Source organism: Pelodiscus sinensis, chromosome 26, assembly GCF_052426305.1.
Source record: "Pelodiscus sinensis isolate ZL-2025 chromosome 26, ASM5242630v1, whole genome shotgun sequence".
In the NCBI taxonomy this organism is placed as follows: domain Eukaryota; kingdom Metazoa; phylum Chordata; order Testudines; family Trionychidae; genus Pelodiscus; species Pelodiscus sinensis.
In genome coordinates, this window is record NC_143077.1 from 6293487 (window position 1) to 6308358 (window position 14872).

The 14872-nt window shown below is 47.6% G+C and overlaps 1 protein-coding gene across 1 annotated transcript in view; it reads right to left on the reverse strand.

Moving 5' to 3' along the window:
* CSMD2 (CUB and Sushi multiple domains 2) overlaps positions 1 to 14872 on the reverse strand; it is a 734622-nt gene that overhangs the window by 186782 nt on the left and 532968 nt on the right. Inside the window, exon 26 of the mRNA XM_014578911.4 lies at positions 4410 to 4612. Coding sequence (XP_014434397.4) covers positions 4410 to 4612 — 203 coding nt within the window. The remainder of the gene's footprint in view (positions 1 to 4409; positions 4613 to 14872) is intronic.

The window sequence follows — 14872 nt, forward strand, 5'->3', positions numbered from 1 at the left end:
GTGACATGCTTGGCTTTCATTGACTAAAAAACAGCCAAATAATACTAGAAGTGTTTAAACCTTGTGGATGCAGAGAAAAACTGGAACATGTGATATGAGTGTCATCTAAAGACTCACAAGCAGAAGATCAGAGGGGTCGCTATGTTAGTCTGTATCCACAAAAACAAGCAAGAGTCCTGTGGAACCTTAGGGTATGTCTAGACTACATGTCTCTGCCGGCAGAGGCATGTAAATTAGACTACCCAACATAGTCAATGAAGCAGGGATTTAAATATCCCCCGCTTCATTCAAATAAAAATGGTCACCGTGCTGTGCCAGCTCAGCTGATTGTCGGCACAACGTGGCAGTCAAGACATGGATCGGTTGACGAGGAAAGCCTTTGCTGACCGATCCCTTATGCCTTGTGAAACAAGGTTTACAGGATCGGTCGGCGAAGGCTTTCCTTGCCGACCAATCCACCACGTTGTGCCAATGATCAGCTGAGCCGGCACAGCGCGGTGGCCATTTTTATTTTAATGAAGACAGGGATATTTAAATCCAGTGTAGACAGCATAGTAGTGTTTTCCGCAAAAAAGCCCTGATCGCGAAAATGGTGATCGGGGCTTTTTTGCGGAAAACCGCGTCTAGATTGGCCACGGACGCTTTTCTGCAAAAAGTGTTTTTGCGGAAAAGCATCTTGCCAATCTAGACGTGCTTTTCTGAAAATGCTTTTAACAGAAAACTTTTCCGTTAAAAGCATTTTCGGAAATTCATGCCAGTGTAGACGTAGCCCTAGGGTTTAATATAATCCCCACTGCCATAATACCTTAGTACTTCATGTACAGTAAGACATTTATCCCAACACCGTCTGTAAGGGTACGTCTACACTGCATCCCTAGTTCGAACTAGGGATGCAAATGGAGACAACCGAAGTAGTTAATGAAGCGGGGATTTAAATATCCCGCGCTCGATTAACATGATCTCGCCGGCGCGCTAGTTTGAATCACAGCTGATTTGAACCAGGAAGTGCATGCCGGGACGCGTTAGTTCGGACTAAAGCCCTTAGTCCGAACTAATGTTACTCCTCATTTTTTGAGGAGTAACATTAGTTCGGACTAAGGGCTTTAATCTGAACTAACGCGTCCCGGCATGCACTTCCTGGTTCGAATCAGCTGTGATTCGAACTAGCGCGCCGGCGAGATCATGTTAATCGAGCGCGGGATATTTAAATCCCCGCTTCATTAACTACTTCGGTTGTCTCCATTTGCATCCCTAGTTCGAACTAGGGATGCAGTGGAGACGTACCCTAAGAGAGAAGAAAGTATCTCTGCTTGGGTTTTACAGATGGAGAAACTGAGGCATAGAACCAAATAACTTCCTGAAGGTCACAGAGGAAATCAGCGGCAAAGCCAAGAATTACACCTCCACCTCCCAAGTCTCTGGCCAGAGCCTGAATCCCCAAAACATCCTTCACCTTGTGTTGCTGACTCAAGTGCAAATAATTGATTAGAGGATGGAAGGGGAGAAGAAGCCAGGAGGCATAACGGAGATGATCACTGTTATCCTCTTTAAATACACTCTGTAAAGCAATGACTGTCCTCCCCCTTTCTTTTCTCTATCCCCTTAAAGTTCACACACACACACACACACACACACACACACACACACACACACACACACACACACACAGAAGAGTCTTTTACTTTGCAGCGAGCATCTGTTCTTCCAGCTGGGAAAGGCTCCGGGGAATAGCAAATTCAAGTGTGAAACACAGAGTGCAAATGTGATGGATAATCATGCATCGCACATACATGTTTACTTCATACAGCCCGGCGTCCACGGATCTCACGTGGCCCCGTGATATAATCTTGTGTCAAACAAATGCTGCTGAATGAACTGATAGGCTAGTTGTGTTTATCGGCACTGCGCAGCAGTGGGATTTCGCCTCCCGCCTGGGGAAGCATGAAGTCTGAACTTTCAGAGACGGCCGTGCGCGCCTCGCATCCTTACAAGGCAACTGAAAAAAAATATGAGACGGACCCTGCGTCCTTGTACATCAGGATCGCACTGTGAAAGTCCCGGCTGATTTACATCAGCTGAGGACATGCACCCTAATGTCCCCGTGGCAATAAAACTATGTAGGCTCATGCATTTTAGTGCTGGCGTCGGGGACAGGGTTCAATAAAATGTATTTAAATTATACCACATCCCAGCCCATATGCTTGAGCTCAGGTCTCTGGCTTCATGATGGCGCCCTGTGAACTACGGCTGTTGGAAGAAGTAGGAAATAAGGACACAGCTCTGCATCAGACAACTGCCTAGAGCTTATTTTCTGCTAGGGTAACATGAGCTAATTGCACAGAGCCTGGTGATGACAAGCTCCCGCAGAGTCAGTTTCCTGATGTTATCCCTGTGCAGGGGCTGGCCAAAACACTGGGGAGCACAGTCCCGGCTGTCTCCCAGCCCCCCAAAGCACTTAGGGCAGGGGTGGGCAGGATACAGCTGGTGGGCAGGATTCAGCCTGCCCTGCCACGCCCCCGGCCAGTGGATGCTTGAGGATCAGCTCACCAAACCGTTTGATCCGGCCCGCCCTGTTGCACCCCTGCCCAATTGATGTTTGGGAATGGGGGTGAGCACAAAATCTCCCCCCCCCCCAGGTATGTGGCACCCAAGGGAACCGCCAGCTGTTCAAAACAGCTGGCGGTTCCCTTTGGGCGCTGCATGCCCCTGGCATGGCAGGGGCAAGGACTGAGAGATTTCATGTGTTCTCCCATGCTGCAGGGAGTGCACAAAGTCTCCTATCTCTCCCTCATATGGTGCCTAGAGGGAACCACCCCTTCTACCTGGGCCCACCCGTTCTACCTGAGTCCTGCCCCTTCTGCCTGGGCCCCGCCCCTTCTGCCCGATGTCCTGCCACTTCCAGGGGCTGAGCTGGCCTGGAAACCACTACTAAAATTGGTGAAGTGTCCCCCCCCAAATGATTGCCCACCCTGACTTAGGGTGAGTCAGGGACACGTGCATGCTCCACCCCAGCCCATGCCGTAAGCCAGGTACGGAACAGAGGATGCAGCACTGTCTCCAAGGGCATTCGGTCCTGTGTGCCCCAGGAGTTCTGACTCAGGGAGATTTCCCCCGGAGGGCTCCACCTGCAATGCATGCACCCCGCCAGCCCGCACAGAATCGCACCCTCATCCGGCAAAACCGCTGGGGAGCTACGACAAGAGCTCCTGCCTACCTACTAAGAAAGGCACCGCTCAGCTCTCCGGGAACGTTGCTGTCTAGTTACGGCACACTCCAAAACCAATGCACCCCTGCTTTGTGACTACAGCTCCAAACCAGCGCTGTCTCTACCCATAGGCAAAACACGCAGCCACGGAGGGCCCCATGAATCAGATGCACCAAACTGCCCCAAATGTCATGGTGTCCTATGCCGCTGCATACTGCCTATGGGCTCAGGTGGTCCCAGCCCCATCTCCTGCCTGCCACGTGCTCAGTGCCAGGGCACCAGCAGCCCACAGATCTAATGGAAATGCTCCTTCTAATGCACCCTAATATGCAGGGCTCGCCGAACTGCAGCGAGCCCCGCTCGCCAGCCGCGCTGTCCGGCGATCTGCGCATGCACAGATCGTTCTGTGCATGTGCAGATCGCCCGAAACCGACTCTTCCGGGTTGCAATCTACTCACCACAGGCGAGTAGATTGTATTATTTGTCGAGCCCTGCTAATATGCTATTAGCCTTCTTGGCTACAAGTGCACACTGTTGACTCGTACCCAGCTTCTCATCCCTTGTAACCTCCAGGTCCTTTTCTAACGAACGGCTGCTTAGCCAGTCGGTTCCCAGACTGTAACAATGCTTGGGATTCTTCTGTCCCAAGTGCAGAACTGTGCACTTGTCCTTGTAGATCCTCATCAGATTTCTTTTGGCCCAATCCTCCAATTTGTCTAGGTCACTCTGGACAATATCCCTGACCTCCAGAGTATCTACCTCATCCAAAAACAAAAACAAAAAAAACCAAAAGCCCCCAAACCACAAGCAATTTCCAGTGGAGTACACTTCTTGTGCTATTGAATGTTGTGTCTACAGCATTGAGCAGTATTAGGAAAAGCTGAAGGTAGCCATTACCTTGTGGGAAACATGGCACCCCCACTATTCGGTTGTTGTGGGATACCTCACAAGGAACGACAAGGCTGTGGGGACAAACACCCACAATTCCATCTACTGTAGTTCTCATGATCAACTGTGCACTTAGAAGCTCATTGTGGTGAATCTGGATACGGTACATTGCTCTGCCCACCTACAATATTCATCCATCAGTTGCACTCAATGGAGTGGTCTTTTCGGGCCTGCCCAATGAATGCAGTGTGGTGTGTGGCCATTCATCACCAGCCCTGTCCAACCCTGAAGGAAACAGCATCTCTGTGGTGCCTACCTGAAAACTGAATAGCGAACCCCTGCTTGCTTGTGAAGAAGTCAGTGTTGAATTGAAGGACGACGGAGTTAAAGGTGCTATGGACATCGCTGGGCAAGCTGGAGCCGCTGATCTCCTTTAAGATGATCCCGTTCTCCACTGGCCCGTCCCATATCCTCAGCACATCGTGGAACTCCTCCGTGTGGAAAACCATGAAATGGAGCCTGCGGAGAGAAGAATGGAACAACTCATCAAAATCCTTGTAAAACTAAATATGAGAGTAGGCATCTACCGGGGTAGACCAGAATGAGCAACTGCTAGAATGCCCCTCCCCCCATGTCAACGTTACCTCACACGCAAGCTATGCAGAGGGCTCCATGTGGTATAGCAAAATGGCGTCCACTGCATAGCTTCTGCGTGAGGTAACATTGGCGGGGGCGCCATTTTGCTCAACCAAATAGGGTCCTCCATTTTGTGTGTCCTCGCACGCACCATGCTATACGAAGGACGCCATTTTGAGAACAAAATGGCACCTTCCATGCGGCAAAACTGCCGGTACATCATTGCAGGGTGACCCAGCCCAGCTAGAACACAGACTGAGTCCTTTGTGGGTGCAGCTAAAAATGATCTTGATGTCCGTCGGAGTGGAAAGAGGGGAGACTCCAGCTCTGCTACGAGCCTGTTGGTTGATGTAGGGCAAGTCTCTTCACCTCTCTGTTTGAGAGCTTCTCCATCTGTAAAGAGAGATAACGATGCTGACCTTCTCTGTGAAGCGCTTTGAGAGCTACGGATGAAAAGCGGAAGAGGGTTCCCAACGCTTTCTGGAAATCAAACCCCTTTACAGTATGTCTAGCTGGGCATCCAAGAATCACTCACCAATCCTAGAACTCTCCCCCAGAGAGAGTAAAGGCCCAATTCAAAGGCTGCTGATGTCATTGGGAATGTCTCCACTAGGGACTTCGTTACTGCCAGTGATTATATGTGGAAAGTGCTCAGTTATGATGGTGCCATGTGGGAGGATAAAACCTTAGGACAGCCTAAAACCAAGCTGGCCCAGAAAAGTGAAAGGAAGTTGTACAGGAGCAGCACAGTGGCTTCCACATCCAGGTCTACACTAGGGCTTCATTTTGAAACAACTCCCCTTAGATCAAATGTATAATCGGCGCGTCCACACTACCAACCCAGTTATTTCAAAATCTGGACTCCTGCTTCCCCTTCGCTTCCGAAAAAACCTTCTTCTGAAAGAAGCCTGCAGTCTGGATGTAGCCTTAGTCTCATTTTCCTCACTTCCTGTTTTCATTCCTTCTCATCTCTCGTTGGGCTAGTCCTCTCTCTGAATCCATCGCCACATTGAAGGGAAGCATGAGACTCTAGGAATTGCTTCCACGTGTGGTCAGCACAGGGCTGTGCAGTGGAGATGGGCTAGGATCAGGTGTGCGGGGGGGGAGTGACTTTTTTTTCCTGTAACTTTGTATTTATTGTTTCTAGATCGAATGCAAACACATAAAAACCTCATGCATCTAAATATATGCACAAGACGGAAACAGCATATAAATAACACAACTCAAAGTAAAACCTATTTGTAAAACCTGTAGAGAAGAACAAAGGACAAAAAACCTGGAATCCGCAGAGACCACGGAGGGCACCAATTGTTACCGTGATTAAACAGAAAATGAATGAGAATATAGCCTGTGAGTATCAAGGACTAATCTATACTGAGCTGCAAATGTATGCAATAGTTTCATGCGTGACTAGACACCCTCATAATTTTTCCAAACGTTTTTATTAGACAGACATTTTTTCCCATGAATGCTGTAGTAGAGCACTCTCTAAGCCAGTCTGTGTGGAACTACAAATGTCCATTGTCTCAAAATAAATTTTGCCCACAAAAATCAGTACTGAAATCCATTTCTTAATGTTAATTAGTAATACCAGCCCCTCCACTACCCATAATATCCACAAGCTTGGTGCAGGAAAGATAGCAACACTTAGGCTGTGTGTACATTGGCACCCCTTTCGGAAAAGGGATGCTAATGTAGCACTTTGGAATAGGCAAATCCGCGGGGGATTTAAATATCCCCCGCGGTATTTACATTAACATGGCTGCCGCTTTTTTCCGGCTTGGGGAAAAGCCGGAGAAAAGCGCCAGTCTAGATGTTATTCTCCGGAAAATAAAGCCTTTTCCGGAGGATTTCTTATTCTTACTTGAAAGTAGGAATAAGAAATCCTCCGGAAAAGGCTTTATTTTCCGGAGAATAACGTCTAGACTGGCGCTTTTCTCCGGCTTTTCCCCAAGCCGGAAAAAAGCGGCAGCCATGTTAATGCAAATACCGCGGGGGATATTTAAATCCCCCGCGAATTTGCCTATTCCAAAGTGCTACATTAGCATCCCTTTTCCGAAAGGGGTGCCAATGTAGACACAGCCTCTGAGTTTTTGAGAGTTTTTCAATCCATTGATTTTCAAGGACCTCACTTCCTTTGTTTGTTTTGTTTTATTCGCTTCTCCTGCCACTTTAATATTTTAATTCCCTATGCGGGATAATGGTTACTATAGTAATGCATTAGATATGTTAGTCAGTGATTTGATATTATTAATTGACTACTCCGGAGGGTTCTGCGTTTTAGGCTTTTATTTAATATGCTTGTTATGTTTGTTTTGGGGTAATAATTTTGTACAGGAAAAACAATGAAATATTGATTAAAACACAGAGGAATTCAACTCTAGGGCTCTCCTGCTTATTTATTAGACAGCATGTTTAGCTCACCGTCTGTGAATGGAAACAAATGCCAACTTCCCTTTATAAGCACTCAGCCTATGATTCTGCTCCTCATAATGTGCTCTGAGAGGTGATCTCTGGTTTCTCCTTTTTTAACTTCCCTCCTGCCTAAACCAACTTTGAAGACTACAAGATGCGCCTTTGCATGCCAGGGAATCCCAGGGTTAGAGTAACACCCTCCCTCATTTTGATTTTGTAGAAGGGCAAGCAGATAACTAGGATTCGAGCGAGGAGGAATAGCCTTAGAGTTAAGGGACCTGCTGGAAGAACCTGGTTTGTTCTGGTTTGAACCAGAGCCAAGTCCCGTAGGTTCTGGTGTGAAGTAGACGGGAGTCTCTCCACCGACTTTTGTGAGCTTCGCATCAGGCCCATAACATCTGTGACTCAGTTTCCCCGTCAATAAAATGGAGACAAGAATAACTACCTCACAGAGGGGTTATGATGTTACTTCAAGACAGAGTTCTGAGATGCCCAGAGCGAAGGTGCTGTAGCAGGTGAGGTATATTTCTGTCCCAGGGGGCTCTTGGATGGAAGAGTTCTTTGACACCATCTGATATAAAGCTCTAGCTATTACAAAGCTAAATGTGATCAGCTGACGGAAGATGTTTGAAGAGAAGTGGCGGCTAAGTAAGCAATGATGACCAGCTCTCCAAAACACATCTGATGAAGTGGGTCTTTGCCCACGAAAGCTTATGCTCCAACACTTCAGTTAGTCTATAAGGTGCCACAGGACTCCTCGCCGCTTGTGCAGATTCAGACTAACACGGCGACCCCTCTGATACTTGTCTCCAAAACACATGGAGAGGTGGGTGCTAAGCAGTACTGGAAGTCAGGTTGAGAGCAGAAGCACCTCAAATTACCTGAGGCTGAGAACAGAAGCACCTCAAATTACCTCAGGTTGAGAGCAGAAGCACCTCAAATTACCTGAGGCTGAGAGCAGAAGCACCTCAAATTACCTCAGCTTGAGAGCAGAAGCACCTCAAATTACCTGAGGCTGAGAACAGAAGCACCTCAAATTACCTCAGGTTGTGAGCAGAAGCACCTCAAATTACCTGAGGCTGAGAGCAGAAGCACCTCAAATTACCTGAGGCTGAGAGCAGACGCACCTCATATACCTCAGGTTGTGAGCAGAAGATCTCAAATTATCAGGCGTTATTGCAAACTTGAGCTTTATGCTCTAGATCATGGGTGGGCAACCAGCAACCCACGGGCCACATGGAGCCCATCAGGGTTCTAGATGTGATCCACAAGACATTTCGTTTCCTCTTGCCCATGGTCTGGGTTGCCAGATTCTGCTGGTTTCTGCTTGTGTCGTTTTTTTCCTACCGGTGTTACTAAAGTGACACGCACATAAAGCCAGGGCATGAGAAGTGAGGCAGGGGCTGATTGCACACAACTGTGATGTGAGGGCCGGGCGCTCCTTCTGCAGCCAGTCCCAGAGCTGCGACAGGTGAGTTGGCACCACCCACACATTCTAGGCATGCAAGCGCTGTGAGCAACACTACCCTATCCCCGGGAGACCGTCTGGTTACAATCTTGTGGCTCGGAGAGATGAAGGAGGGCTACTCACGTGACCCGCTCCCCCGCCTAGGCTCCATCGCCGCTGTAAATGCATCAATATTCCCAACTGCAGAATGGGATTCATAATAAATTAGCCCCTGATGAGCTAAAGTAAATCCACTTTATTAAGGGCCTTTAAATCCTCAGATAAACACCAAAGAGCACAGAATGATTACTCCAGCTGCGTCCTTCATTCTCTCAGCCACTTGTTGCTAAAGAATATAAACAAGCCAGAAAGCCAAGAAAAAAACTATGGAGCTCCTAGGCAGGCAGGCATTTGCCTCACTAAGCAACAACTTCAGGGCAGTGTTCCCTCTTGTTTTTTCCCATCCACATGCAGAATAAATTTTGTTATGCGCACCAAGGCTTGTGAAGATGTGCACCACCAATAAAAACACATGCTGCCGGTGCTCTGCTAATCAGCGGGCCGGCATTTGAATCTCTCCTAGGTGGCCTCCCAAGTGCTCAGCTTACAGGGAAACACTGCTCCCAAGGCAGCCTCTTCTGCCCCGCGCCTCTCCCAAGTGTTCCCTGAACCCTGCATAAAAGGGTTCGAAGAATATGCCATGTATGCAGAAGAACTGTGAGACAGAAGGCAGCTGTGATTAGAGATTCAGGACCAAGCGGCTTTCCACACCAGAGTGACATAAGTCCTCTAAATAACAAGTGAAACATGCTGTACTCTATTACCCAAATGTCTGAAAGCATTAAGGGATTTTAAGAGGGTGCAGAATGGTGGAAAATTGCCCTAGGTGCTCACTCAACGAGAAGGAGAGAAAAACCTCATCTAGAGGTTTTTGCTGCCACGGGGACGTGCTTTTAAATAGAAATGGCAGGGACCCAGCACACACGACAGGAAAAAGTAATGATGTGACAAGGTGGATCTAACATTGAAACTAACCCCTTCCTCTCGCTGCAAGGGGAAATCCCAGAGGGAAATCCAGTCCTGCACAAGGAGAGAGCTGCCTGCAGGACAAGAATATAGAATCATAGAACTGGAAGGGACCTCGAGAGGTCATCGAGTCCAGTCCCCTGCCCTCATGGCAAGCCCAAACACCATCTAGATCTGTGGTTCTCAACGGGTGGGCCATGGTGACTTTTTCGGTGGTCCACAAGAACATTGTCCAAAATCACACGGCATGGACAGGCACCAAAAATCTGTTAGAGAAAATAAATTTCAAACCAAAATGTTCATTGTCTGCTCTTTTCTATCATGTCTCAGAAAGGAGGTGGTCCAAGAAAATTTTTTGATTGGCCTGGTGGTCCATGGACTGAAATGAGTTGAGAGCCACTGGTCTAGATCATCTCTGACAGGTGTCTGTCTAACCTGCTCTTGAATATCTCCAGTGATGGAGATTCCACAACCTCCCTAGGCAACTTATTCCAGTGTTTAAACACCCTGACCATTAGTAAGTTTTTCCTGATGCCCAACCTAAACCTCCCTTGCTGCAGTTTAAGCCTATTGCTTCTTGCCCTGTCCTCAGAGGCCAAGGAGAGCAATTTTCTCCCTCTTCCTTGTAACACCCTTTTAGATACTTGAAAATTGCTATCATGTCCCCTCTCAGTCTTCTCTTTTCTAAACTCAACAAGCCCAGTTCCTTCGGTCTTCACTCATAGCTCATGTTTTCTTGACCTTTCATCATTTTTGTTGATCTTCTCTGGACTTTCTTCAGTTTCTCCACATCTTTCCTGAAATGTGGTGCCCAGAACAGGACACAAAACTCCAGCTCAGGCCTAATCAGTGCAGAGTAGATCGGAAGAATGACTTCTCATGTCTTGCTCACAACACGCCTGTTCATGCCTCCCAGAATCACGTTTGCTTTTTTTGCAACAGTGTCACACTGTTGACTCGTGTTTAATGTGGAGTCCACTCTGACCCCTAAATCCCTTTCAACAGGACTCCTTCCTAGACAATCAAATCCCATTCTGGATGTGTGAAACTGATCTATGAATAAAGGGGTTCAGCTCCTGGCTTTGCCAGGGACTCCTTCCGTGAATTTGACACATCCCCTAATTTCTCTGTGCCTTTGACTATCACCTATAGGATGGGGATATGAATACAGCCTATTTTCCTCCTGAAGTGTAATTAGACCAGCGATGGGCAACTTAGGCTGCATATGCGGCCCTCTTCCTTCTCCGCAGGCCGCAAGTTTGTTGTAACCAAGACCGTTTCCTGGGATGGGACAGTTTTGCTTATTGTGCGTGCATACCTAGAATTTGCAGGTTGTGCCAATTGAACTGTTGCAGCACTTTGATTGGCTGCAGAGGGAGCGCACGGCTCTCACAGTCACTGTTGTGCACAATCAGCCCGCCCCTCCTATGTCCTTGCTTTAAGCACATGTCACTTTAGTAACACCGATGACGGAAACCTGCAGAATCAGGAAAATGTTCACGTGGGTAACAGTCAACAAAATGTCTTGTGGCCCACACACAGAACCCCGATGGGCTGCACGTGGCCCTCAGGCCGGACATGGCCTGCCACTGAGTTAGACGATAGGGTCTTTGAGGCAGAGACTGCCTCTTAGTAGCTGTATATGCAGCACTGAGTACAGCAATGTCCCTGATCTTGCTTCCTGCCTTTAGGCGCTACTGGAATACCAATAATAACACTGCACCAACCCCCTCACTGATGGCAGCTTTCAGGGTTTTCCACCCATTCAAGCCCAATTCTGCTCAGTGTGTAGTCAACCTGTGGAACTCCTTGCCAGAGGAGGCTGTGAAGGCTAGGACTATAATAGAGTTTAAAGAGAAGCTAGATAATTTCATGGAGGTTAGGTCCATAAAAGGCTATTAGCCAGGGGATAAAATGGTGTCCTTGGCCTCTGTTTGTCAGAGGCTGGAGAGGGATGGCAGGAGACAAATCGCTTGATCATTGTCTTCGGTCCACCCTCTCTGGGGCACCTGGTGCTGGCCACTGTCGGTAGACAGGATACTGGGCTAGAAGGACCTTTGGTCTGACCCAGTACGGCCGTTCTTATGTTCTTATGTTTACACAACATAAAATCATGTCCTGAGCTGGTTAAGCCGCAGAATGATTGCAATGCTAATGATTTTACAACTCATCAGCCAAAGGCTCAAGCCTCCATTTAAGGCTGGGACTTTCAGAGTCAGTCGGTAGGGATTCTTAGTCCCCGAAAGCACCACGCCAGCATCCTAAGATCTGCCAAAACTCCATGCCGCCAGAAGTCTCGAATGAAACTACTCCAAAGACCCAGATAGTTCTGCTCGTATTTTCAGAGGAGACTTTGAAAAAGGGACCTGTGGATATAGTGCCATCCATGAGCCCTGGCTTAGCAATAACAATAAACTCTCATACAACAGAGAGATTGCTGGTAAACAATAAAACACCACTGAATCAGCATATTCCCAGGCTGTTCTTGGGCATACAAGCAGATGTCAGGGGCGAGTTTCATTTGCTTTCCAATCCCCCTCCTCCTGCCTCTTTCCTGGAACGAAAGACAGTTTATCTGCAATTTTCTGGTGGGGGGAGACGGCTAATCCCCTTTCGAAGCACACCCCTTTTCCATTTGTTCCAATAATGGACATTCCATTATCTCGCTTCCTCTTTTCTTCTGTTCCCTCTCTCTCCCCACTCGCCGAGAGATACAGCTTTATTCAAAAAGCTTTGTGATTAATTTTAATGCAAGTTATAAAGGAGAGCTTTACACAATTGTATCATGTGTGAAGAGGATTATTATTCTGATGGATTACCATAAAAATGAAGCTGATGGAAACTCGCTCTCCCAACAAACCAAAATTCATCTGTTCTGTTTGAGCAGTGGGGAAAAAAATCCAGATGTTTGAAGGAACAGCACAAGGGGCTTAACCTCGGAAGAAAGAGAGGGTCACAATTTGTATTATCACCTGTCACAGGTTTGTTCCAATTCTGAGTCCTTCCAAACCATCGGTCTGATCCTACAAGCATAAGCGTGTAGGATGACTCATTCATGGATTCCTACGGAAGTGGATAAGGGTTACGCGTAGGAGTAAATCTGCTTTCAAACTCTAGTGGTGGCAACCTCATCTGTAGAAATGAATCCTATTCATATCCACTCTTAGACCCCGTTACACTGCCTTAGAATACATGAGAGTCAGACTTCCAAGTTTCAAGGGGGCACTATGTGGACTTACAGGTCTGGCGCAACAAAAATAATGGGGCTGTGGACAGGGTCAGGAATCTGTCTCCATGGATCAGGTTGCAAGTCTGGGACCTTATATTTTTAATTGTGTCTGTTACATGTAGAGCCATATTCATCTAGGGCACTGTATATATGCCAGTGGATGCTACAAAACATGCAGCCTTTATTCTATGAATAAATATAGAATCCCAGTCTTTCTGATTCTCAACCCAGGCCTTCTAGGGATGTTAAAAAGTGTTTATTCAAGTAAATGTGCAACCGCTGAAAATTTCAGCAGTTATACCGTGACGCGGGGGGAGGGATGGTGGCTTCCTCCACTCAAATGGGGGACGAGGCTTTTAAGTTGGCTCCTTGCAAGCCCTGGCTCCTGCCTGTCCCCCGCCCCCCTCAACGTTGCTGCCTCTGATACTGGTGAGCTGGTGCGTGTGGGGAGGGGCCTTTTAAGCCAGCTCCCTGTGTGTACCAGCTCCTGCCTGCCCCACTCTCCTGAGGCACTGCTGCCTCTGATGCAGAGGCAGCAGTGGGGGGGAAGACACTGCATGCACAATGACCGATGAGCCCAGGCACTTTCGCATCCCTAGCGTCTTCCATGAGTACTACATTCACATTTATTTCTCCCTAGTTTGATTACCTAGTTGGTACCCTGCAATCCATCAAAAAACACGGTTCCCACTGCTGCAGTTTAATGCCTGCTTCTACCACTTGCCAATTTAGAACAGGGGCCATGGGTCAGATCATCATTTAAATCAGCAAGAGGTGATGCAAAAGAGCACTATGAATAGCGGCAGGGCATGTACATGTTAATTGGAATAGATCTGTAGCAACAAGGATGCGAGCAAGACATCAGTGGAGAAAAGCTCAATCAAAAGACATCCTAAATCTGTCATATGTCCCAAGGGTGGCAGGGTGGGGCTTGAGCCCTTGGCCTTTGGTGGTAGGTACCTTAGCTATTGTGACACTGGAAGAGGCCTCCAGCCTCCTCCATTCTGGGCCCCCCTTATCTGTCCTTTGTGCTCAAGGTGCCAGATCTATTCATTGCCAAGCTTGTGCTGGATGACTCCATGTTGGATGGTGGGGCTTGAACCCTTGGCCTGGAGGCAGATACCTTGGCCACTGGAGAAGCCCCTCCAAACTCCCTATCTTCAGAGCCCTCCTTATCCGTCCTTTGTTCTGACAGGAGCCAAGAAGTGTCAATGGTTTGCCTGGGATATGACAAAGTCCTATGCTGGGAGATGGCAGGAAGCGCTTTTTGAGAAACAATCCACAGTCCCCCCTTTTCCTGGCGGCCATTCAGACATCTCATACTGATTTCCCCACATCAGCCATCACCAAAATAATTTGAGAAACCTGAAGTAATGCAGGAATTTCTTCATTTAAAAATGCTGGACCAAATTCACGCCCGGCATAAACTTCTTTAATAAAGGAACCACATGGTTCAATGTGATTAACAGTCTCTGTTAAAGATCAGATCTGTGCTGTGTAGCAAGGAAGTTATGGGTCAGGCTACACATATAGGGACAGAGCAGTGTGACACCACAAGATCGGAACAGCAAGAGATTCTGCAGATCAGAGCAGATGAGTTTACTGCAAAACTTTTTATTGGGAGCAATAGCAGTTGAATATCAACAGAAGAGCTGGTCTAAATAACAATTGGTTGAATAAATTCTTCACATTTCCCCATCTACTAGCAAAAATGTATTTGCAAATATTTGTCGGTTTTCTCTTAAAGGCCGCTGCAGCTGGATTGGAAGAACCAGTTAAATTCACGGCTGTGGGGGTGGTGTGGCTGGGCCATGAGGGAATTTGGTGCTGGATTAGGGAAGCACCCAGGAAGCAGAAGGTTCCCATAAGCCTGCTGGTGGCTGCACGAGTCAGTGTTTTCAGGTCCCCATCTGCGGCAGTGTCAAATTCACACACTGAAAAACTATAAAACATTACATTTTACACTGCAATGGACCAAAAGCAAAGGGGTAGAAGAATAAAGGTGGGGAGAGGCAGGAGGAGGAAA